Source organism: Amblyomma americanum, chromosome 8 (assembly GCF_052857255.1).
Source record: "Amblyomma americanum isolate KBUSLIRL-KWMA chromosome 8, ASM5285725v1, whole genome shotgun sequence".
Taxonomy (NCBI): domain Eukaryota; kingdom Metazoa; phylum Arthropoda; class Arachnida; order Ixodida; family Ixodidae; genus Amblyomma; species Amblyomma americanum.
Genome location: NC_135504.1, coordinates 29961473 through 29986777, shown reverse-complemented (window position 1 = coordinate 29986777; position 25305 = coordinate 29961473). Strand labels below are relative to the sequence as shown.

Sequence of the window (25305 nt, the reverse complement as noted above, 5' to 3'; positions counted from 1 at the left end):
TATCTTGCTCTCTACAGTTAACCTCTTCCAGTTGACGCAATTATACTTTTAAGAAATGGAGCAATTGTTGCGTATTTAGTGCGATTATGTTGTTTGCTGCCATAGGATTTTGCGCAGACACTGGGTTATCAGATCCGTCGTTATGTAACTAATTTACTTGAACTAAAATCTACTCTCGCAGCTCTTCAGTGCACGTAATTCTATGTACTTTAGACCAAGAGTTCAATTCCTCGTAAGTGCTTTACCTTGACAAGATTTTGATGCAGGACCACGCAATTACAAATAACAACGCCCTTTTTTGTTCTGTTTTTTTCGCCGGCGTTTATTTTCAGTTTCAACGTAAATATCCAAGATAGCAATGAGCGCCCACAGGCCTGGCGTGGCTAATATTGCAACTATTTTTTATTCGCATTTGCAACATAAGAACGAACCAGCAGTTTCTTCTTTTACCTGCAGTAAACATTTTTTGCCCCGCTGCATAGATAATATTGATCGCAAAATATTTCAAATGTGATGCTCATCGCCACATGCCGCCGGTATGGTGAGAGTCTTTGTTCTGGACCCCTTCATTATTTGTTAAGTTTTGTTCGCTACGATGTATGTTGCAGTACTAAATACATCAGGGGCGAATATTGAAACGTTGACAAACTGCTGAAAAGGCATGGTATTGCTTTACACGTACGGTTGATGTTGTCATAGGAACCGATTTAATATATTCCTTTCTATAACACGCCGACAATATGGATATAATCTAGGCTTACTCTTTACCATCTTCTAACAGTAGGACATGCCGCACTGAGCAGAAGCTGGCTTTACAATATAAAAATGATTTAAACCTTTACAGTTCCACAGTCAGTCCGACATGCCACATTGAGCAAAAGCCCGCTCAATATTTATTAAAGGCAAATCCTTGTGTCTTGCAACAAAACTCAGAAAGCAACCAAGAAAAAGTTTTTAACGTTTGGATCCAAACACGAGGGCCTTGTTCAGATGAAAGACACCAATGAAGGTCTACTTATTTTGAACGAGGCTCACGTTCTAGAAGCCTGCCGAAATCTCTAATATATTTTTTCACTGGTAAGCGTCTCTGCCTTTTTAAAATTTTACCACGAGGCCAGAGGAGATTCCGTCAGACTCTTAGCTTCTTCCTTCATGAACGGATATTTATGCTTTATACACCCCACCCACGTAGGTATGCGTACACAATCCAGGGGCGCATCAGTAGACGCTCCTGCTTTGCCAGGTGCAGGAGTGAGTCCATCTCTGTCTTCTCTTGAAATCTCTTACACGCACAGCGTGAGGTGTATAGTACAAAAAATGCGCATATGAACATGTTATTATAAGTACCTTTATTTAATTAGTATAAATCGTTGTTTACACACGAGGAATCAGTGAGGAAAAAAAGACTCTTTATGAACTAGCTTCTGCAGCGAGTTTAAGAGATTCACTTAAATCTAAATATTCTCGAATGAACTTAACAGTCACCACATGCAGAAGTAGAGTGCATTGGATAACATGGCATTAGCAATGTTCTGGCCGTGGCACTTCTTTTTTGTTTCTTTTAACTACTTCACATTGTGACAGATCTACTTTTGTCCCATTTGTGCAATCCTTCCGCGCCATTTCAAAACATTCCTGGGAATGGGAACTCTTCTCACCAAAAACAACACATTGTGATTTCCCTGAAAATAGAAAGCCAGAAAACATACAATTAGCAGCGCTTTATTAATAGCTATCGAATGAATCCACGCTTCTAGGACAACACAAAGCGCAGTGTTACCGCAATAGAAGGCTGGGAAGAAACTTTTAAACGTTAAACGACTTTTAACAAGGAATATTCGCGCAGCGCCAAATCCTAAAGTGGTCCGTGACTAACTATAAATATAAATCGATAATAAAATATAGTACGTACTAAGTAATGAATCTTTTTTGGTTCATCACAGAAGAGGAAATATGCAGAAATATGCAGAAATATGCAGAAGAGAAATATGCAGATATGCTTTTTTTTATTCCGTGAGTGTGCGGGGTATCAGTGGCTCCCATAGATGCCGCCACCGAATACGTTGGATAACGGTTAACCGCGTAAGGGCGGCTCCCCCGGTGATGCGCACGGTATGACGTGATGCCAGATGGCGCGGCGAGCGCGCGGCGTCCGTCCAGCTGCGGCGGTTGCTAGGCAATGGCTGAAGGTCTGGCTCTGTGCCTCCTCGAGGCACCGCCACAGAGAAATCGCAAGTTCGTGGCCAGTAAAGCTTTCGCTTTAAAACCAGTGTCAGCGAAGGCAAAGGTTGCCAAACATTGTTTAGCACCATATCACGAAGCACGAAAGGAAGTGGGCCCGGGCAACGCAAATCCGAAACTTTATAAAGCAAGACGTCATTGTCTTGTTTTGCTCAGTACTTTGGTGTTGTGAGAAGCCGAAAAATTGTTGCATCTTCTAATCAAGGATCGCATCGTCACAATAAATGTCACCGCAGTACTACTTCTTATACTAATTGGAGCTGCCATTGCATTTTCCGCTACTTATATCGGCATCCAAGGGATGCCGATGTCCCCCACATGAGAGAAAGAAATAAAGCGGAGGAGGCAATTAGCAGCGATTTCTAGCTGAAAGGTGTTTCCCGCACTGGGAGGACGGATAACGGAATTGAAAGTGGAAACAGAGAGAGAGGTGAAAAGCAGTCGTAATCTATCACACAAGCCAGTTGCTCTCAGGCAGCACACCGGTGCGTTAAGGACCTTGTGTACATTCATACTGCTGTGACCAACGTACGACGAGTTTGACCTCTCCTAAAGGCCGATTATCCAGGCGGTCCAGTGCAAAATGCAGATATCTTTCGGTCACAAAAACATGGCACTCACACAGGAGATGTACGACTCTCTCCCCGCAGCCACATCTTTCATGGGCAGGACTGTCTGTCTTCCCAATCCGAAATGTGTATTGCTTTGTAAAGCAACACCGTTTCATATACTACTCAAAATTGTTGCGTCGTGTCGCGGTATGGTATCAGGAAAAGCAATTCCATGGTCCAGTGCCCCAAGGCGACGGTTGTGAAATTCACCTGTTTCACGCGGAAGGTGTGAGCTCTAGCGCCAGCATGGGACGCCCACACCGTGCTTCAACTCTAGATATAGGAATACTCACTCGAAGTGCGTCGTTGTGGGTAAATCGGGTTGCCTCGTCCGCATGGTCGTTTCCTTTGACACCGCGGTGTCATGGCAGTCAGTGAAAACTGATGTAATGACTTTTCGACACGGCGCAGTGGCACACCTCGCGAATCTTTGCAACTAGTTGATCATAAAATTGGCGGCGCAATGCATGTAGGTTCTTGGCTGATGTACTCAGCTGCAGTACGAAGGGCAGCTATTTCCACACAAGTTGAGGACGTGTGGTTGCTGATCTTCACCTTCATCAAGATGGGCGCCTCCTGGATCACCAGCGACCTCGCGGAACTGATTAACTGAAAAATGCGTGTAGACATGTATATGATGACTGTGGTTACGATGCAAATGTTTCGAGGTGATATATTTCAGAGCAGGCAATGATACACCAGCTTTCTTCGTAATTCCAGGAATAGAAAGGTGCAGACGAGGTTTGTGTAGTCTCCACAAGACTAAGCACGGTCTTCATACAGAGGTGCACTATGACGGAAGATGGGCGCTGTCAGCATGATTTACTTTGACGAATACTTATGTGCCCTCATTACCTAAAAGGTTGCGAGACGATGACAGGCGACCAGTGTGAGGTGTCGAACATGTGCTCTTAGGTATCAACAGCAATGTGTGTAGTAATCGGATGTTCACGTGCGAAGGCAACACGTGCTGCTCTAGAAGCACATTTAGGGAGTCCAAGGAAAATACAGAGACCTTGCGCTTCGACAATTAAATAGTCATTATGTTGTTTTTAACATTGCTCTATATCTGAACGCTGTACCGCAAGTAGTCAAGAAATTGTGAACGGTACAGTTGTAGCATCGAGCGCGCTGAGGCGCTCCAGGGTATTATCCTGAGGAAGAAGACGACATGGATATTCGCTATCAGGCTCTTTCATGTTGTGGAGATGGAAACACCGCAAAATATCCCTATCAATAACTGCTCCATGGAAGCGATTGCTTGTATCATTAGGAACGGCTTTACGATGTGTACTTATGGCGTAAAGTGACATTGTTTTGTGTCTGAACGCGACAAGTGAACACTTCCCGGACGAAATATTTAGGCCTGCAGACAAACGTAAAACGTCAATGTCGATGCCGCTTTCTGACATCTCGCACCAATTTGGGGACGAGTCACACATGATGCCCAAATATAGGTATCGTCTACGTAGATGGAAATCTGAGCAGATTTTGGCAGTAAGTTGGCCAGGCCATCAAGAGTAAGGTTGAAGAGAGTTGGGCTCAGCACTCCATCATGTGTGACTCTGAGCGAAGTTTGATGTAAAGACGTTGGTACGTCCTCATTCTGGAGAAAGAGCGACCTCTCCTTTCAAAAACTTCTGATCCATTCTTACACGCGGCCTCCGATATCAGCAGCTTATAATACGTCCAAAATAGCCTGATGCTTTGCGTTGGCATAGGAGCCTTTCATATCAAAAAATAACGCCGCGATCAATCTTTTGAAAATTTTTTGGTGCTGAATGGACGTTAGCAGGTGAACCCCAATTTCGACAGAGGACCGTCCGCGTTGAGACCAGGACAGAAATTTGAATATATTTGGTACCGCCCCAGATGCAATTCTTTGCCTTTTAGCAACATTATTTCCTTGGCTTGGCCAACGCATCTAGCGAGTGCAATCGGACGGTGTGATGCAAGGTCCAGTGGACATTTCTCTGGTTTTAATAGTAGAGCCAGACGACCGGTCTTCAATTTATTAGGAGCTGTGCCATTTCTCAATGTACTTGTAATAAGCCTCCAGAAGAGCCTATCGAGGCTCTTGGTCAAGGTTGGCAAGTGCGGAACACGTCGCACCAACGGACCGTGGCAATAATTGTCTTCTGCACCAAGCCAGTGCAGCATCAAGTTCCTCCATGAAAAATAGATCCATCAGTGAATCGATTGGGGGTGTAACATCGCTACAAGTCACCGTTGCGGGTGGGTCCGGTTGGCCTCTTGCGCAGAAATCTTCGACGACATCAAACCTGTCCGCGTCTTTGGTGGATCGCGAGGCAGCTGAACACCTTGCGCTTTTGAGGGGACGTGCGAAGGCCACGAGCGACATTCCAAACGCGTAATAAAGGCTTCCGTGGATGAAGCGTATCGGAAAATCACCTCCAGCATTGCGATTGCAGGGCTTGAATTCTGCGCTGAATCTTTTTCTGTATGCGCCTTGCATTCCTGAGTTGAAGGTGCGACTTTGTGCGTCGATATCTACACTCGGCCCTTCGTCTTAGGGTTCGCTGTCGCTGTCATTCGATACCAAACTCTGGGTAGTTTGCAACAGGGTCAAAAAAGAGTCGTTATGATTTCTGTGGCCTATTTAATTTTTTTTCGGGACCTGTGGAGAAGGCTTCTCTGGAAGCATCGTCGTTATGTTTTGTTTTTAAAATCTATACAACCAATGCGCGACATATATGTGGTAGAGACGGATGTAGAGTATCTGGAAATGATCAGCTAAGTTGCGATCATAGGCTTGTGCATCCGAAAAGCACCCAACGTTGCTCGAAAGGCATTGCAAAACAAAAGTTTAGTTCAGGCATCTGCTTTAAGTCACCCCTCGAATATTAGCTGGGGTTTCGTTCTCAAGGCACTGAAGGCCAAGGTAACAGGCGAAGTGCACAAGCTTTCTCGCCATAAGACTCATCATTGCGTGTCCCCGTATTGTGTGGTGAGCATTAAAGTCGCCTATCATTATCGATGTTCCCAATGTGAGGGCCATCAAATCACTCAATGTTTCGGCGTCAAAGAGGCTTCATGGCGGCATGTTCGCAGCCACAAGCGCAGACATGAGGGCGTGGCTCCTCACGGTTAAGCAAACGTACTGGTTATCATCGTTGAGGGGAAACGAATGATATCCATATGGAACTTCACGTCGGATGTACACAATGGCATTGCTGGTTGTGTTAAGCGTTTGAGCGTAGAGGAAGCAAACAAAGAACTGGATGTAGAGCGTCCAGTACTACCAGTGCGTGTTGTGCTGCTCATTTCCACAAAATATAAGGGAGTGCACGCATGATATTTTTCAAGGACGTCAGCATATTAAATCACTTGCAGTTATTTGTCATTACCCTGATCGTGGCTTTTTGTGGATGAGTCATAGGCGTTGGACACTACGATCCCTGTCCCAGTGGGCGTACAAGGCTTCCGAAGTGGCGGACAATATCTGGCCAAGTAATATCTGAGGCAGTACGTCCGGCGTCACTATAGATGCCGAGCTCATTTGCGTTGGTGGGGTTGTTAGAGCAGGTGGACAACCTGCAGTGGCGCTTAGTGATTGCCTTCTTTCAGGTGCTTCGGTGGCGCGAACGACCTCGTCACACCTTTGGAACGGTCTCTGTTCGTAGAATGGTCTCGTACCATATGCTTGAGTAGTACCTGTTATGTCTTTACACGAGGCAGTCTTTCGAGGAAGAGTAGGGAAAGCCAAGGCAGTTGGCTCACTTCAAGGCAGCCCCACGGCAAATGTCACCGCTGTGTCTCGGAACATCTCGGGAACAGGGTCGATTGGTTGCAGACACCGCTCACGTGGCCGATCTTCATGCACTTCTTCTACTGCAGCGGCTTTGGTAAGAAAGGTATAACTGGGTGCCGGAACAGCTCAACCGCCACGTGTGATGCTATACAGTCACCTATGAAAGTCAGCTTGATGCTTTTTGACATTACAATGCGCTGAACTTGAATTATTGAACTGTGGTTGGTCGCCGGCCTGATTCATGTGGGCAAATCGGCGTCACAGGGGGCGAGGTCAAAGTTGTCAATTACGCCAGCCGTCATGCCACTATCGTGGAGGATTACAGGATAACAGAGCTTACCCTGATATTGCCGAGTATTATGATAACAGTGAAAATATACAGTGCGCTCCGCTCCCTGACATCATTGGCAATGACGTTTCTGTAGTGTTACTCTCACGTCTTTGATCCCTCACGGCGCGAGGCTTTCCAGATATATATAGGTAGCTTGGCTGCTCAGGAGGTTCGTATTGTCGGTTGGTTCCAGTGGCCCAAACAAGACGGTACGTGCTGTGCGCATCGCGCCGTTATGGTCATTGACGTACTTGATGAGTACGGATTCGTACCGGCGGTAAGCAAGAAGGTGAAGTGCAGACTGCGCGGATAAGCCGAGTAGTCCTCATCAAGCATGTCAACAATCATAATCGCATGATTTGCTCCGGTACGTACGGTCTTGTTTAGACCACTGGAACCAGCCGCCAATCTGGACCTCCTGAGACGCAAAGCCGTGTATATATATATATATATATATATATATATATATATATATATATATATATATATATATATATATATATATATATATATATATATATATATATATATATATATATATATATATATATATATATATATATATATTAAGGAAGCCAACAATCAGCGACACCAAGGTGCAAGGGGAATGTTTCTAATTTTTTTTAGCTTGTAATGCAATCAATTGGTTTAAAGAAAATTACTTATAAAGCAGCAGAAAAAACAACCATGCCGCCGGTGGGATCCGAGCCCACGACCTCCGAATATAGCGTCCGGTGCTCTACCAACTGAGCTACGGCAACGGCTGTCCAATCTGCTGCTCTCGTGGGTATTTTTTTTTACTAGGTATAAGCGAACCTTGAGAGTGTTCACCAGCGCCACCCTCGACCATAGCGGTGGACGTAGCACGTCCTGTAATACCGCGAGTGTGACGTCGAACGTCATCTAACGGCGAGGGCGGAAACTATGCGAGAGCCCTGTTATGCTACCTATGGCATCAAGACTGCCAGAAGAGAGACCCCGTTAAGATATTAGCAGTCAAAGCAAATGAAGTGAGGGGCTCGTTGGAGGCTGGTCCTCCAGCCGAAACGTCGTGAATTTATTCCTGTTATGTTTTTCAATTTTTGGTGATTATATATATATCTATATATATATATATATATATATATATATATATATATATATATATATATATATATATATATATATATAATCACTATAAATTTTCACTGCCATCATAACACTCGGCAATATCAGCGTACGCCGTGTTATCCTGTTATCCTTCAAGACAGCGGCACTACGGCTGAAGTAATTTACAACTTCGACCTCGCCACCTGTGACGCCGATTTGCCCATATGAATCAAGCCGGCGACCAACAACATTTCAATACTCCAAGTTCAGCGCCTTCGAATGCCTAAATACATCAAGCTGACTTCCATAGATGACTGCATAGCATCATACGTGACGGTTTAGCTCTTTCGGCACAAGGTTAGACCTTTCTTACCTAAGCCTCGCCAGTAGAGGGAGTGCATGAAGTTCGGTCACGTGAGCGGAGTCTGCAACGAATCCGGCGGTTTCATGGCATACCATTGTAACCGCTGTGGCTATAAACCACTCTTAAACAAAACCAAGTTTCTTGCGGATGCCAAAGACACCAATGACAGCTTTTTTTATTTTTAAAGCGCGAGAAAAGTGTTTCCCCACACCGTTGGTTTCGATCCTTGATAAAGAGCGGCGATTTCTAAACGGACGTCTGTAGGCTGTTTCTTTTTTATGGAAGAAGATTGCTGCCGTCTTTTCTATGATTTTGATATGTCTTGATTACCCTTTCCCTGGGATCGCTTTTTTTTTCATTTTTCACACTGCTTAGCTACGAATGGTTTTAATTGTGTGCACCAGTTACTTTTTCTCTTTTTTTCCTTTTTCTCTTTTGACGTAGCTTGGCTGAGAGATATAAGGTCTTTGTTGATAAACAGTTTATATATGGTTTATTACTGGTTATAAGCCGGTTATATGTCCATTTTCTTCTTTTTAGATCTGTGGCGTATGCACTTAGTAACAATAACAGAGAAATACAGGTTTATCGCTTGATTGCGTGATAGACGTTGGCATTGGCGATTGCTTCACCTATAAAATGTGTCGCTTAATTTTTGAGCTAAATGAATCAGTTCATATAGTTAAATGCAGCTTAAGTCTGCAGGAAAACTCTGCCTATATTGAGGACCGCTGCCCAGAATTCTTCCACGAAAAAAAAGTAGTCTGTGTTTAAAACTTTTCTCGTCACCTAAACAAGACACTCGTCATAAGAAAAAAATTACGTCTAGATTTATGATTCCTGAATTGTTTAATAAAGTAAAATATTATAAAGCCTATTTCTTCTACTGTTGTGATTGGTGGCTAGCGGAGTAACACAGTACGCCACGGACCGTGGCACAATGTTAACAACTGCTGTTTTTTTTAAGTTGTGTCCTACTATAGTCAGCGCCCGTCTTGTAAGTATTCCTTCTCATCGCCCATGCTACCTTTTAACTGTTTCATACAGTTGAAGAAGAAACCAGTTTGTTTTACAACAACGAGTTAGCTAGGCACGCCGTATTCAAAGAAGCCTCCACAGATGGCGCCAGCTAGACCAGTGTCAAATACGGCGGAAAGCGCAACACGTCAGGTGGCCACGCGCACCTTCGTGCGGGGTTGAACTACTTGTCGCAATGACATCACCATGGGCGCTTCAACCCGGCAGCATTTTTTTGAAAAGAAAAAATTGATTACCGGTAATCGATTACAGATAAACACTAAGTGAATTACCCGAAACGTCACAGTCTGAAAAAAAGCAATCAGTTGAGAACAAAATTACACAAAGATGTCATTCATTACAGGTAATTCATTATAAGTAATCAATATCGTACAACTCTGAAATTACGTTATGTTTTCAACATCTTGGCATTACATGATTAACTTAGACCCGAAAATTTTGCACTGTGCTTAACGATAACTGCAGAGTGCCGAGAACGTCCCTGTGATGTACTTACACGGCTTCGCTTGGATAAGAACGGCTTGCAAAACGAAACAATGAGTCGTAGCATTTAACACTTGGTGTTCTTCAGTCCAGCGGGGCTCAAATTTACCTGATGAGAAGAGCAATGGTAAGTGTTTCAAGCCGATCACTCACCTCAGTTGTTAAAAAAATGGAAATATAAACGAAGGAATGCTAGTACACAGCAACTGCGAAATTAGCGTTAGTGATGAAGGAATATGTTTTGTAATAAAGTGCTCAAACAAGTAATGGAAATCGCTGCTTTAAGTTCCAAAGATGAACCACTGTGTTTTTTTCCCCAGAAAGGGTGTGAGTCGTGGCGATTGATAACTCTGAAATGAGAATGGCAGCGAATAGCGTGGACCCTAGCTCTGGGTTATTAATTTTACAAGGAGTTGTGAGCGTGATGTGAGCGCTTTTTCAAGGCCAGTATCTATTACGGGCGTTGTTTGAATGCTTTTTTATGCTAAAGCTAATGACTTTACTTTCCAAACTTGAACGAACGACAATAACTTTGCCAGAGCGAAGAGTCAAGCAAAGCTTAACTAGGAGACGTTTCCTCTAGGGTTGTGAATTGCGCTGTTTTTTTCGCAGCATTCATAAGTGCTAGTTTGAAATGAAAGGCTGCAAGCCAAAGAATGAGCACCCGTATATCATCGCTGCGTTTCATATTGTTTTTAGCGCTCTCACACGAGGTCATCAGTACTATTGACAGCGTGCTTACAAGAGGTTTTCTTACATTTGAACTGGGCACAGTATGAGATAAAAGGTAATTGCGATTATTCAAAGAAATTCTGATTATATAACGAAATTTCTTGCCAAGTAACGCAAGCGACAAATGCCAAGAACGGGTCGTGGCAATTGGGAGTCAAAGCAAAATGCTAGGTTTAAATATTGATATGAAGATGCATAAACCAATGCTCAACAGTCTTAGATAGGAACAACATTTTCTAGCAGGCAGTGAAACTTGGTAATTGGCAAGGCAATACATGTGATTTGTGTGGTGCCCGCAAAGGTGGGTCACAAGAGAAAAATAACTAAAAGAATACAAATAGGGCGGACTGTTTGGCGGGCTCTGTCTTGTGAAAATTAGCAGTTTACCACTATCGAACAAGGAGTATACGAGGTCTATATCTTGCCAGTATTAACCTACCGGCAGAAACATGGAAACAACGAAGACGGTTGAGCTAGTATTCAGGGCAGTGAAGGAAGAGATTGAAAGGAACATCTTAAGAGTAACTTTAAGGGACGGAAAGAGAGCGGAATCGGTCAGGGAACAAACGCGAGTTAATGACATCCTATTCGAAATTTAGAAGAAGTGAGCATAATCATTTCTATAGTGCAAAGGCAACACAACCAGTGGTGTTAAAGGGTAACGGAATGAATTTAAAGAACGGGTAAGCGTAGCACGAGACTTCATAAACCCACGTGGGCGCAAGAGACTAGGAAGTATGAGGGGATGAAGTGGGCGCAGCAGGTACACTGCAGGCCTGAACGGCAGATGGGAGATACCTTTGTACAACAGTGGACACAGTCAGACTGATGATGATTGTGAATATATTTTCAAAATGATGAACGCATCTCCATGATTATGATTCAGTTTTGACACGGCATGCGGTGTGCAATATGTGATGCGAAAAGGAGATTTACCTTCGTCGTCTGTGACGGCAACGGTTGCATATTTACCTGCCTTTTTCACGATGATACTGATATTTGTTTTCCTGCAACGCATAAAAAAAAACAAATTGTTCGCAAAGACCCCCAGAGTCTTAACCTGGGCATTCGGTAGTCAGTTAATGTAAGCTATAAATATATTCAATAGACAGTGCCACGATTACACAGGTTATTCAATTATCGTTTTGTTCGACTTATATCGGGGCGTATAGCATAAAAGGGAACGGAAATCAGCCTGTGCACTAAGCTGATGGACGAGGGTAACTGGAAAGCGAGCTGTGGTTTTCCGGTTTGTGCATGCAATCTGACCCACACATTAGCGTCCTGCTTCCAGTAGATATTGTTTAATAAGCCCGCCCAGGCACCCTGAAGTAGCAGCTAAAACTTCATGAGTCTGTCACGTACGCATGATTTGACTCCATCCTCTTCGCTCGGTTTTGCACTGAACTTGACAGAATGTAAACTAATTGTTTAGGCGAGACTCAAGGAGACTTTCATAAATCTCAATTGTTTACAAAAACCTTAAAAGAAATCTAGTAACTCTCTAAAAGCGAGTCGGCAGAGTGATGATTATCTTGGTTTACGCACTGCAGGCTGTAAGTCCGGTGGTTGTCTCTGAAAATAAAAAGAGAAATATAAAGTTCGATTGCAGTTGTGAAATTTTCTCAGGAACATTCAGCAAAGCACTTTAAAAAACGTTTTTCATATTCATGTAAATATCAAAAGATATTGCTGAACATAGAGAAGGAAATAATTGTTCCCTGAACGGAAAAAAAAGAGGGTTCTTTTATTAATTGGGCGAGTGTGCTGCTTTGTTTTGAGTTCATGCGGTGAGTGATATAAGTCATGGTTACGAAATTTTTGGTTATGTTTTCAATGACTTCTCAGCTTGATGAGGAGAGTAAATGTGAATTCATTGTGCTCGGAGCATTTGTAATATATGTACTTCCGAAAGTTGATTAACCGTTTACACATAATTGAAAGCAAGAATAGCGTGCAACCCTAATTTTTTTATATTATTCCACGGCATATTTTACCGCAGTGAAGTTGGTCCTGCGCAAGCTTCAAGTATTCTTCGTTGCAAAGAGCGGTCATATGGAGCAATGTACACAAATGTTCAACGCTTGCTTTTTCTGGTTTATTCTTTAACACAGAGCGGCCTGGCCCCCTAGAAAGTAGCGTAATAATGAATAATTTTCACGTTGCGCCACGAAGCGAATCGATAGGCGGGCTGCCTTGTACACCCGTCGTCATGTGGCATTATGGTACGCTTCCGCTTACGGAACCCCGTTTGGCAGCGTTCGTTCCATACTTTTGTTAATGTACTGGCAGGTACCCGAATACTTATGCAAGCTCTTTCCTTGCGCTTCTATAATTCACTTTGGTCCATGGAGAATTAAGGTGGGGCATGCTAACCTTGTTCGTGTTATGACGATCAGCGTAGCTGTTTGCAACACACTTTACAGCGGTACCGTATGATCAGGGGGAGTGTGGTACCATGACGTTCGGCATTTTATTTACTTTGACTTTGAATGGCCACGACCTCCATGGTGTGCGGCTTGTGAGCATATCGTTACTCATTAGATGCGTACCATGGGAGAGGAGGGGAGGACCCAAAACTGCACTAGAAAGAGATACCCGAAAGTGGCTGAATACATGAACGCGAGTAGCAAATAGGCGTTGATTTAAGGCTTCAAGCTTGCGAGTGAAGAGAGATGAGCTGAAAAGATTAGCCTGACGTGTTGCCTCGTCGGGCTAAGGCTATAATAGTACGGCTACCTGATAAGAGAAGTGAGCGCCTGCACATCCGAAGGCGCCAGACGCTAACAGGCGAACTAATATAATGCCACTAAGGAGTTCGAGCGTGAAATGATCTCAAACTTGTTTTGTTGTGTGTGTTGACCCTCACAGATGATACCAAAGATTCTGCGACTTTCATTAACAGCAAAAAAGTTTAGCCTCATCTTTCTAAAGTAACGCCTTTGCAGTGCCGTGTGAACGACCAGAGAGTAGGTGAATTCACGGTATTCCAGTATCTGATAATCAAGTAATCATTTGTATTTCATGAGCATTAAGACAATATGTGATACTGACGAGACCAAAAACAGCTGTTTTATGCTTTTCCTTGCCTGATTACGAAATCGATTGTTTTATCTATGAATTTTAAAACACTGGTAAACTAGTGGGAATTTTATGTGCCACTGCCAAATCAGCCTTGACACTCTAATAGTCAAAAGCCAAAACGGCAAATGCGAAATAAGATATTGGGAAAACGATCCATGAAGAATTTCAGAAATAAGCGAAACATTGGATATAAACGCGACACAGCGAAAATGCAGTTTCGTAGCGCTTCTTTTGAGGTAGTATTCGTGTGGAGGCCTAACATGACGTCCGGGGATGGAAAATGTGCAAAAAATATTTTGCTCTGGGCCAGCTTCAAAGCAAGGTCAGACGTCCGCCTCATGTATGCCATGTTTTAGCTTTAACCAGTCGGGTTGCTGCCATGTGGAACACCAGCGAAAAACACATAACGGATAATTGAAACGTCACAGGCAGGGTAGATCAATACACGTTAAATATTTAGTGGTAGCGTTTAAAAGGTAGTATCCACTGAAACGCGAGGCAAAGAGTCCCCAACAGCTCAAGCGAACTAATTAAAATTCAGGAAATTTACGTACAGGAACAATTGCAAAATACGACGAAGTATAAATAAAATTCCTTTTACATAACATATGTATAGGGAAGAAAACACTCAGCGAAGCATCGTGAGAGCTGCGAACAGGTTAGTACTAGCCGGTAAAGTTTGCGTCTCGTCTTTGGCGCACCTTCTCGATGGAGTTATATATTTATATGGTTCAATATTTTGCCCCAAAGACTGTATTGTCATCGTTGTAATGTAGGAAATTTCTAATGCTGAGAAGAAGCGAATGCGCTTTCCTTCACCTAAAGCCTATCTTTCTTCTGCAACACTTTTATACCTTCTGAAACCACCTAGGCTTCATTTTGCGCCTGCTATATATTTTTTTGCCTCCAAACCTTGTCAGGGGTCTCTCAGCTAGTAGCGTAATAAAAAATGTGTGCCCACTGCCACGCAGAAGCATGAGCGAAGGGCATGAAAGCAGTTGTTTAAAGTCACGATCACTTATGTGGCGGAGCCAACAAACCACGAAGTGACTTTTTTTGACACGAAGTGCTGCAATCCGTCCACAGCCTCTCCTGCATAGGTTTCCCCAACAGCATTTCGCGCCTGTACCTAAGCTGCTTTCTTCTACCGTGCACTAGGCCGTCTTGCAGGCCTAGTCGGGTATGGCGTTATGGTCGGATATGATCTTAATGGCAAAGGAATGAATGGGTAAAGGTTGTATTGGACGTTTCCATGGGAATTTCACATATTTAACTGACAAATTATGTACTGACCTCACGCAATATTCTTCTGGAAAAAGTAACTGCATTTATCCTATCACGCAAAAATTCTATTTTCGGCGCTCATCTCGTTGCGTTGGGTCCGCTACCAAGTGCGAAAACTGCAGCGCAATGCGACCCGGCATTGGAGCAAAACAATAACGTGATATTTTAATTGTGTCCTCATATTTAGAAAGAGCGGTTCATATGCCAGGTGTGAGCAATGTGCACGTTGTGGCGTTTGTTGGTGAGTTCAGACTGAAGATAGCCTCCACTGCATCTCAATAAGGGCACTGTCACTGGTATCCACACCTGCTTTATATCATACAAATGGAAGGCTTTGAAAGGTCTACTTCCAATAATGAATCTTGGCGTACTCAGTGAACCCAAGACCTCTGTGTCAAGTGATAAAAACATCCATACAGTTGCCGTGGTTACGTTGAAAAAAATATATTTGCAGGCAGTGCTGAATCATTGTCGCGGACTACATGCAACTAATTAGGTTGCAAAACCTATACTATCAGACACGCTTCGGATTACATTTTATAAAGAGTCATAGAACTAGATCACTAGCTACGTTGAAAATTGGCTCAATTGTGATCATATATGTAGGCACAAAAAAAATACCACATCTTGATACCGGCTGTGTTTCAGCATACGTCAAAGGCGTGCAGTTTAATAAAAATCAGCGAACTGTATCTCAGTCTATCTGAAACTACATTTTAAGAGTACCTGAAGTTACTATTTCTATATCAGCATTATAGGCTTTGTGATTTTGGTTGAAGTATGTTGTCAGTTAGCATTAAGAACTGATTATTTTGGGACATTTTCATTTTTTATTTTTGTAACAATAGCCAGCTTCAAAATGCCATCCCTACAGTCTTCCCGACAACCGCTCTCGTATACCGTCGTATTTCGTAAAGCTTCACCAAAGACAACAACAATGTCACATTCTGAAAGTCATTCAACAGGCAATTTTCGTTCTGCGAGGAGTACCACGCTGACTGGGACAAACAGCAATGAAAACAGGAAATACTCACGGCTTCTCATTGATCTCGAATGTGCGGTGAGATACCCAACTCGTTTTTCCAAGGAACTGAGAACGCAGGCATTCAGTGAGGCTTCCGTTCAGTTCATTTGAATACCATAAGAGGTAAAGAGGACCACTCCTTCTCACCGCCTGCATGATATATTTGCACAACTTTTCAATAGTGAGTAAAAAAATCATTTTTCCTTAAGAAACACGCCTAGGAACTTTCATTTTTTCTACTTTAGCCGCGCACAGGCTATTCATAAACTTTCTATCAAGATCGCTAATATTTTAAAAATATACGCAGCGTATTTTGGAGTCTATTTTATCTATCTTTAAATTTAAGTGTTCTTTGCCATAGACTGATATAAGTGTTCTTTGTCATAGACTTATATAGGAATATTTTCGCGCAAAGAAATATTTCACACGCAAGGACTTTCTCTTTGATTTTTCAAACTGTGTAACCCGTCCCCAATATTGTCACAGAACGAAACCCTCCAGTGGCCCGTACCACGGCCAAACTCTTTTACCTGGCACTTGACACGCTCTGGGCATCCTAGGGGCTAGAGGTTTGTCGTTATCCTCGCTCGAGCTTCATGCTGTCCTGCAAGTCCCAGCACGTCTAATTAAACCTGCTCTGTGCACGTCAACCGTTTGTCGGTGACATATTTGGTGGAGCAGCTGGGTGGCGTCCCACGTATGCTGACTACGAGGACACCCTTGACGCCTGTTCTCAATGTCCGGACTCAACACCCGTCTGCAAGGCGAGCCGCCGCCTGCGAGGCCTACAACCAGAGTTTGGCCAACGGACAGCGCCGGTAAGGGCCATGACATCCACCGCGGCTAGCCAGACAACGGAGCATTGCGGGAGTGCCCCGCCATTCGTCCATCACGCACCTCGGTCGCTGCCACCGTTCCACGGGGACAGGTTCGAGGACGTAGAAGGCTGGTTGGCGAGCTGTGAGCGACTGGCAGACTTCAATGAGTGGTACGTGAAATGTGATCAGTTGCATTGTGGGCGACAAAGTAGTCCACTCAACAAGACGGAACAGAGTCGATTAGTAAGGAAGCAGTTCATGAATGAGTTAGTGGTAAATGGTTTGGTTTATGGTTTATGAGGGTTTAACGTCCCAAAGCGACTGAGGCTATGAGGGACGCCGTATTGAAGGGCTCCGGAAATTTCGACCACCTGGGGTTTTTAAAGTGCACTAACAATTTTTAATTTCTATATAGCATCATCTACAGTAAGAGGTGAAGCTGAGAAAACTTTTCGATGCATAAAATCTTAAAACGGATATTTTTGCTTTTCTATTCAAGAAATAAAACGCAGAAAATTCATTGCGTGTCTTCAATTATGAAATCCGATGAAAGAACAATATACAGTGAAAATTTTTAAAATAAGATTTGTCACTGTACTCTGTTCAACATTTCAATTAAGCATTTGTGACTCCAACCAACCTTTGATTTATCGCAGAGACTTCAATTTCTGACGGAACAAAAAAAATTTTTCGAAAAAATGTTTCGTTGAAACTCAGTTTCTAAAATTTCCATCTAAACCAATGTTTTTCAAATTAATCGGCGGTGGTCCCTGTTGCGGTCGAGGAGGTTTCACGTGATATGACCCTCGACTTGAAATATAGCCGCCACAGCCCGACTTGGGTGCCCAGACCAGAGATTCGCAGCCGAATTCTAAGGCAACTGAACCTACGCAGCACCACCGCAGCGATTAGCTAGTGGCTTGAGCTTTCGCCTCGCATGCGGGACGTGCGGGGTTCGATCCCCAGTGCCGCCGGGTACCCACCGGTGATACAATGGGTACAAGCTTTCCCCTGCCTGGTTCTCGGCTTCTCTGGAGTGAAATGCTTGGGAAATGAGTCTTTGACTTCACTTCACCTTGTGAAATGAAAACTACCTTGTGCCATTTCGCTCTTTAGACAAAGCTGCCCTTGCGCTATAAAAATTCATCACCATTCATTCATGAAACCATGCAGCGTCGCGGCTGGCACATGCATGGCTACGCATGACATTCCTAGCCACATGTGCACCAACGCATTGTACCAAAGGCCTCGTTTCCAGAGCACAGTAAGACGCTTTCAATTATTCGTATGTTTTTACAAGCTTTGGGCGCCTTTAGCAACTGCAATGTTTTAATTAATGTGGCATTAAAACACAAAAATGTTTCATACCCTGAACGTGTTATTATAGATGTCCTTACTTTCTTCTTTTTTTTGCAAATGTGTACCCATGCCTGGAAGTAAAAACGAAATTGACGTTTTTTTTATTTACGCTCCTCGAAATGCCGCGTAATTGCTAGCCACAGACTGCATATCCTTCCAGGAATAGAAAAAAAGGCACTGCATTCGTTAAAGGTCGCAGGTTAACCACTGCAGATAAATAGTGGAATTCTACACTATTTTCTCTAAACATAACGTTTGATACCACACATTGCTCTTCTAACGCATTACCCATTTTGCCAGTGCCAACGCGCTTGAGCTTCCACTTAAACATACAAGAGCATGAAATTCAATGCATGAATTTAATATTGAACGGGTTAAACTAAACAACAGTATGAAAAACCATCGTTTATTGAAGCTGCTTGGGGCAGAAACAGACAGAACAGAGTAAACCACCCTAGCAATGTCTCATAATTCCCAACAGGAAGCTTTGAATTTAAAGGGGGCTTTTAAAATAGGGCATCAAATTAGCAAGTACTTAGACACAATTTTTACCAAAAATAATTTATTGTAATCGCCTGTCCTAAACGAAGGCAGAAAACGCAATCACTTTTCGAAGCGGTCTACACAACAATCAGGGCGAAAATAGTTTCAGATACAGTATTTTTTCATGCCCTAACAAAACTCTAATATTAAAACTGATGGCGGAAATAACGAATGAATTCTAGAGAAAATTTCCATGAAGTAATGCCAAGCGAGTACAAATGTACCTTTTTGAAAAAACAACAATATTAGCCGCAGATTTCAAAAGCACAAATTTCATTAGCTCCTGCAGTTAAAAATATGTTGAGGTAAATTACGAAGCAAGAAACAGCAAATATAATAATCTGTAGAATACAGTCCGGAACGTTTTTACCAATGGTAAGGACGTATTTTGTTGATTTTCAATTTTCACTTTAGCTAATATTCGGATATTTATTGCTTGGAGGACATGCCAGTATTTATATTTAGTTTCTTGTTCTCCGCTACCGATAATCAGTTTATAGGCTCCTCATTTAATCAACAATGTAATTATGGCAGTATTCAACTCACTGTAAAATTCACATACCCTCTCGTCAAAGCTTATTTAGTTCACTTTCAAAATCTGTACATCTCGAAAATGTCTCTCAGGAAAGCAACTGGCGCGAATGTTTACCCTGCAAATCAAAGTTGCTGCTTATAGAAGGGTATCGAAAGGAATGCCCTTTATTTTTGCACGCCCCCATGTCCATAGCTTTTATTGTTTTTAGAAATGCTTCCCATTAAGCGGGCAGTTTCTGAGAGTGCTGTTCGGCAAGTCAGTCTATTCAGAGAAACGAATTGATGGTTCATTAGGAGCAAACTCAAGCACCTGAACAGCAATGAAGCTGAGGGCACAACTACGCAGCGGCAGACAAGGAAATGAGCATGTATAAAAATGTGATTCTTTAAAGCAGAAAATCAAATAACCTAACCACATGAGAACCTAAAATAACTACAAGAGCCGATGAGAATAGACTATCGATGAGAATTGCCCTGAGGACACAGTTTATCAACTTTATTCACTTTTCTTTCCCTCCAAGTTAAGAATTTAAAGCAAAGTACAAAACAGCCCTTAACCAAGGCACCCTGCGAATAGTCCCGTTTTACGGGTGAGATTTCCCTGCCTGTTAAAGGTAAGGAATAAATCGCTCCTTTCGAATTCAGCTTCCACCTCGGTTATTCAGAGATGTTACCCACTGCTCTGGAATCTCACCTAGAGCATATTTTGTTTATTTACTGCAGTAAAATGGCGAAAGGCATGGAAAAAGGAGTGCTGCTCTTGCAATGCAAATAATGAATATACATATGCTGTTGCTAAAAAGCAAAATTTTTCCCGATACTGTAAAAAACACTGCCACAAGCAAAAATTCGCTATCTTCATTGCCTCACAACCGGACGAAAAGGCGCTTCTCTCAAGGAGCGTCAAAGACAGGCAAGAGGCAAAACCGTAATTTGGGGCCATCGTTGCGATAATTCTTCGTGCAAATGGACATGTATTTCATGATTATATTTATGAATCGAAGGGATAGAAAGATTTCTGTGACTGTATGAGGTTTGTGGCTCGGTTGTAATCACAAAGGAGAAAGTGAATAGAGTTTGCTCAGGTCTCCGAGAACGTTTATGGTTTCCTTACGTAGGGTCACAAATTTAGTTTCTGAAGTGTGATAGTCATACACTTCGTAAAAATTCGTGTAATTTGACCTTCAGTTCAAATTTATTCCTTTGTATATATTGTTCAGAACGAGACGGATATAATTTAACAGTGTTAGATAGAGCGTTTCTCTTTTCTTTACCACTTATCTCTCATATTTCCACAGCAATACTCTTGATTCCTCAAGTCAGGCAGGATATAATCGCTCAAATTAAACTTATATTTATGTTTATGTTGGTTTAACGTTCCAGAGCAACTTATGCTATGAGGGACGCCGTAGAGAGGGGCTCCGGATAATTTCGACCACCTGGGGTTCTTTAACGTGCACTGACATCGCACAGTACACGAGCCTCTGGAATTTCGCCTCCATCGAAATTCGACCGCCGCGGCCTGGATCAAACCCGCGTCTTTGTTTCCCGAAAAACATAAGATCTCGGCCGCGGCGGTCAAATTTTGATGGAGGCGAAATGCTATAGAGGCCAGCGTGTGGTGCGATGTCAGTGCACGTTCAAGAAACACACCTGGTCGAAATTTCCGGAGCCCTTCACTACGGCGTCCCCATAGCCTAAGTTGCTTTGCGACGTTAAATCAACATAAATATAAATATAAATGTAATTTGAGCGATTGTATGTCTGCATGACATGAATGAATAGTAATGCTGTGGCGATATGAGAGATAAGCGGTAAAGAAAGGGGAATTGCTCAATATTTTACACTATTTAATTATATCCGCATCGTTCTGAACAAATTATACAAAGGATTAAATTTTAACTGAAGGCCAAACTACATTTGCTTCACCCCACCATGAATGCGCACATAGGGGTGGTTCGAGCGTCAACAAGACCCACTGTTTGTTAAATCTGCAATACCTATATGGTTTAACAATGGGGTATGGATTGGAACTAATTAGCTCTTGCTCGCAAGGCAACTTGTCGGCCCCTGAGCTAACTCTAGTACGGAGCAATAATCATCCCGGAACAAGCAGCAATAGTCATTGCAGTTGTAAAGTTAATCATTTTTGTGGCACAGGTTATGTGCCAGTATTAGGCGCCAAAATTTTGCTGCACTAATCATTAAAATACCCCTCTGTTTCAATTGCTAATCATATAAGTTCTCGTTTCTCTTTAAAGTTATGTTTAATGAAAATGTAAAAGGTACTTACTTTCCGCTGCGAACAGCGCGAACACCGAAATAAGGGCCGCTACAAAAAACATTTTTCTCTCACTTTAACCTGGAAAAGAAAATAATCATCCTCGTGAACTTGTTTTGTTTAAAGCAAATATCGTAGCTTTTTCTCAAACTTTTTAGAAGCATAAAAAATAATCGAATGAAATTTCACAAGTGACGTCGTGATTAGCCAGTATCGATTCGGTGGCAAAAAAAACGTTTACGTAGTTTAGCAAAGACTGTATGTACAATTCCAGAATACTTCTTGAAGTTCTTATCCCTCGGAATGAAGACTTTTATTGCACATAAATGTAAGATAATAAAGAGCACCAAGGGCTCCCGCGCTTATTATTCGATGTTCCGTAATTTATTCCTGTCTCCTATAAACGTTCGCATCCGGAGTTCTCGGGTTCTAACCCGGCCGCCGCGGCTGCATTTTTATGGAGGAAAAGCGCTAAGGCGCCCGTGTGCTGTGCGATGTCAGTGCTCGTTAAAGATCCCCAGGTGGTCGAAATTAATCCAGAGCCCTCCACTACGGCACCTCTTCCTTCCATTCTTCTTTCAGTCCCTCCTTTATCCCTTCTCTTACGGCGCGGTTCAGGTGTCCAACGATATAGGATACAGATACTGCGCCATTTCCTTTCCTCAAAAACAAATTAATATATCTCAAAAGACATTCTTTTACAGAGCTAGGCGTAGCTTTCCTACTCTCATAAAAATTATGATCAATTTCTCAAATTAATAATGACGAATTATTCCTTACTTCTTATCTTTCCCACTGGTTTGCTTCATTATTATGAGAAAGCCCTGTATCTCACCTAAGTGCTATACTACACAATCTGCTCTCATAAGCGGGCATTTAATGGCTGAATATATAGACCAATATGGCTGTGGACATCTTTTACTCAGCCTAACATGGGCCTACCTTTGCCTTAACGTGGCCGAAAAGGTTGAGATGTCGCGGAAAAAAAAATTGCTTTAACAATAAACTATTCCACATTGAATTTGTGCACATAAATGACCTCCTCATTTTAAGTCGTAAAGCGGCTGAATATTCAGGCCAAGCAGAACAAATGCAGAGATTTGGATTGTAAAAAATTGCCCTTTGGCAGAAATCATTAAGATAATTATAAGTGTTAATACACAGCATGCGATTGTATTGAGAATAAGAGGAATGCTAACAACAAAGGCATTTGCTTAATATAAATGCCACTATAGTGCAGGAAATATATTTACAACATGCTTCACTTAAAGAAGTTATCTTGGTTCTCGTTAGCTACACGCAAACGTTTATCGGCATATATATAAAGCATTGTCTAGCATGTTTGCTCGTCTCTGCATAAAGTAAGCTAGAGAGTGAGGCTTGTGGGCTGAAGTGTGAAACTGAAGTAAAAGATCACTATTCGTTCTTCAACGCAGCTTGTCAGCAAAAAAGCAATTGTGCCCGTAAAACCCAACACAACACAACTAATAAATGACAATTTTCGCGCTTATGAAAAACGCGAAGCTTTATTAAATTATCCCTGCTTAGGTTTGAACGCCAAGGTGCAATTGCGGCAAGCCCTGGTATCTCATTTGAGCCCCTAAGCAATATGTGAGAGCCTGCTCTTCTTTGCGGGAAAGCTATTGACCACTAAGGGACAATCTTTTCTCGAGTGTGAAAAAGAAATAATATGGTATAAAGTGAGCACTTACACAAGATGCAGCTTGCTTTCAATACTGCAAGCAATCTCCCAAAGCTAGTGCAGTTGGTGCGGAGATTTTACCAAGAAAGTACATCGGCTGTTCTTTGGAACAATGATCTTATATATCTCAAATAGATGGCACTGCACAAGTGGGCAGAGGCAAATTTGAGATTAGCGACACCTGCGGGTTGTTTTCATTTTTCTGGATGGTGGGAACAGCCAGCAAGAGCATCAATCAACCCCATAACCTTTCCACGATTCATTGTTTATTTGTTTCAAATTTTCTTTGGCAAAGGCAGCCACTGTCGCGTGGAAAACCTCTAAAGAATTTATTGACAGAGAAAGTATAAGCTACATTAAAAAAAACAAGTAAAACCATTGGCAGTTCCTTTCAAGAGAGGGCTGGAGGGCATGTTCAGTTTCGAGTGACTGTCGAATGACGTCACACCAGCCCAGCGTGAAGCCATGCGGTTGCCCGAAATGCAATTTCTCCTATAAGTGCAGCTCGGGTTCGAAATTTTCTTTCGCTTAGAGAGCATGAATGATGCCGAAAGAATAATCTCTGGTAAAAAAAAGAAGCCACAAGGCACCTATATGAAGCGCTGTTGGCATTCTTTTGTTAATGCTTCTTTAAAGGATCGTGTAAGCACTTCTGCCTCTGCTGTGGTGAAAGTATCGAGTGCGGTGATGGCCGTTTTTGTTTTCATTTTCTACAAGTATGTTATTTTGTTCTTTCTATTCAGAACAGCATGTTGTTGTCCGTCGACGTTATTTCAAAGTTGGATGCTAAGACGACGGCAAAACCTATCCGAAAGGTTGTGGCAACAGCAAATATAAGGTCAGGCTCCCGCTAAGAAAGCTACCCACCCGAACCATCTATATACTGGAAAATTTTTTCTCAAGCAAAACTGAAATGGCCCGCTTCTTTGCAAAAAGAAAGACTTATGGAAGGATTTAGCCACTATCGGCTTCTGGCGAAGCTATACCGGGTTTTCCAAATGATTCACTAAAGGCTTTTTAGTGCGAGTTTATGAGAAATACTTAAGGGCAATCAGTGAATGTGTATTATTCGGCAAGAGGGACTTTTTTGCGTAATAAAATGCAAGCATAAAGGATATATTGGACTCATGTACACTAGGTGACTTTAATTTAAAGGCGACCTTACCTTTTAAAATTTAGAACTGGATTTTATTGCATGTATTCAATACAAAAATCACACTTTCACGACGCCTTAATGTGCCTTCCCTACGTTCGACATAGTTCGAACTACACGAGTCAGATTTATAACGAAGGCAATACCTGTAGGGTTATTGCGCTTTACAATAAACATTCTTTATCTGTTCTGTCATGATGATTATGGATTTTTATTTCGCAAGAAAGCCAGAAAGCTATGGCCAGAAAGCGCCATGGCACAGCGTATTTTCGATTACTCAAGATGTGATCAAAGACCCATTTTTCATGCAGTTCATCCCTGATACACCGAGGACAAAGCGAGGGGAAAGCTTGTACCCATTGTGTCACCGGTAGGTACCCGGCGGCACTGCGGATCGAACACCGCACCTCCCGCATGCGATGTGGATAGAAGCATAAAACGTATAATAAAATAACAATAGGGTAGTTAACAATATGGGTAGGCTGGGCACTCACCTGTGGCCGCGGCCGAGAAAGCTGAAGGTGTTGAAAAAGTTCACAAAGGAGTGCGGGAGGAATGATCATCCTTGACATGATCTTGAATGCCATGGCCATCATCATAGATCCATTGGACAGGCTTCGCTGAAATTTTAAAAATACTCCTTCATATGGCTAACAAAAAAAGCCTGTATTCGAAAGCCTGCAGCGTTCGTCCGTGTGTTTGCGTGTTTCTTCTGGCCCAAAGGGCTTTAGTGCAGCACGCAAGTGAGGTAGCTAGGCTCAGTGGAGCCCTGGAATGGGGCCATAAACTTGCTTAGGAAGAGGCCTCAAGTCGCCAGCGCAGTGAAGACGACGGAGGCCTCGAGACGCCAAGCCTTTGAAAG

General features: G+C 42.6%; 1 protein-coding gene across 1 annotated transcript; it reads right to left on the bottom strand.

Moving 5' to 3' along the window:
• Window positions 1–1469: 1469 nt before the first annotated feature.
• On the bottom strand, window positions 1470–23438 carry LOC144100185 (uncharacterized). Its single transcript, XM_077633205.1, has 8 exons — window positions 23301–23438; window positions 21601–21669; window positions 18240–18301; window positions 16064–16203; window positions 12210–12236; window positions 11598–11668; window positions 9943–10038; window positions 1470–1682 (listed from the first exon to the last, which is right to left on the bottom strand). Exons 2-8 carry the CDS (start codon window positions 21650–21652, stop codon window positions 1522–1524), a joined length of 609 nt encoding a protein of 202 aa, XP_077489331.1. The 5' UTR covers window positions 21653–21669; window positions 23301–23438; the 3' UTR covers window positions 1470–1521.
• Window positions 23439–25305: the final 1867 nt, after the last annotated feature.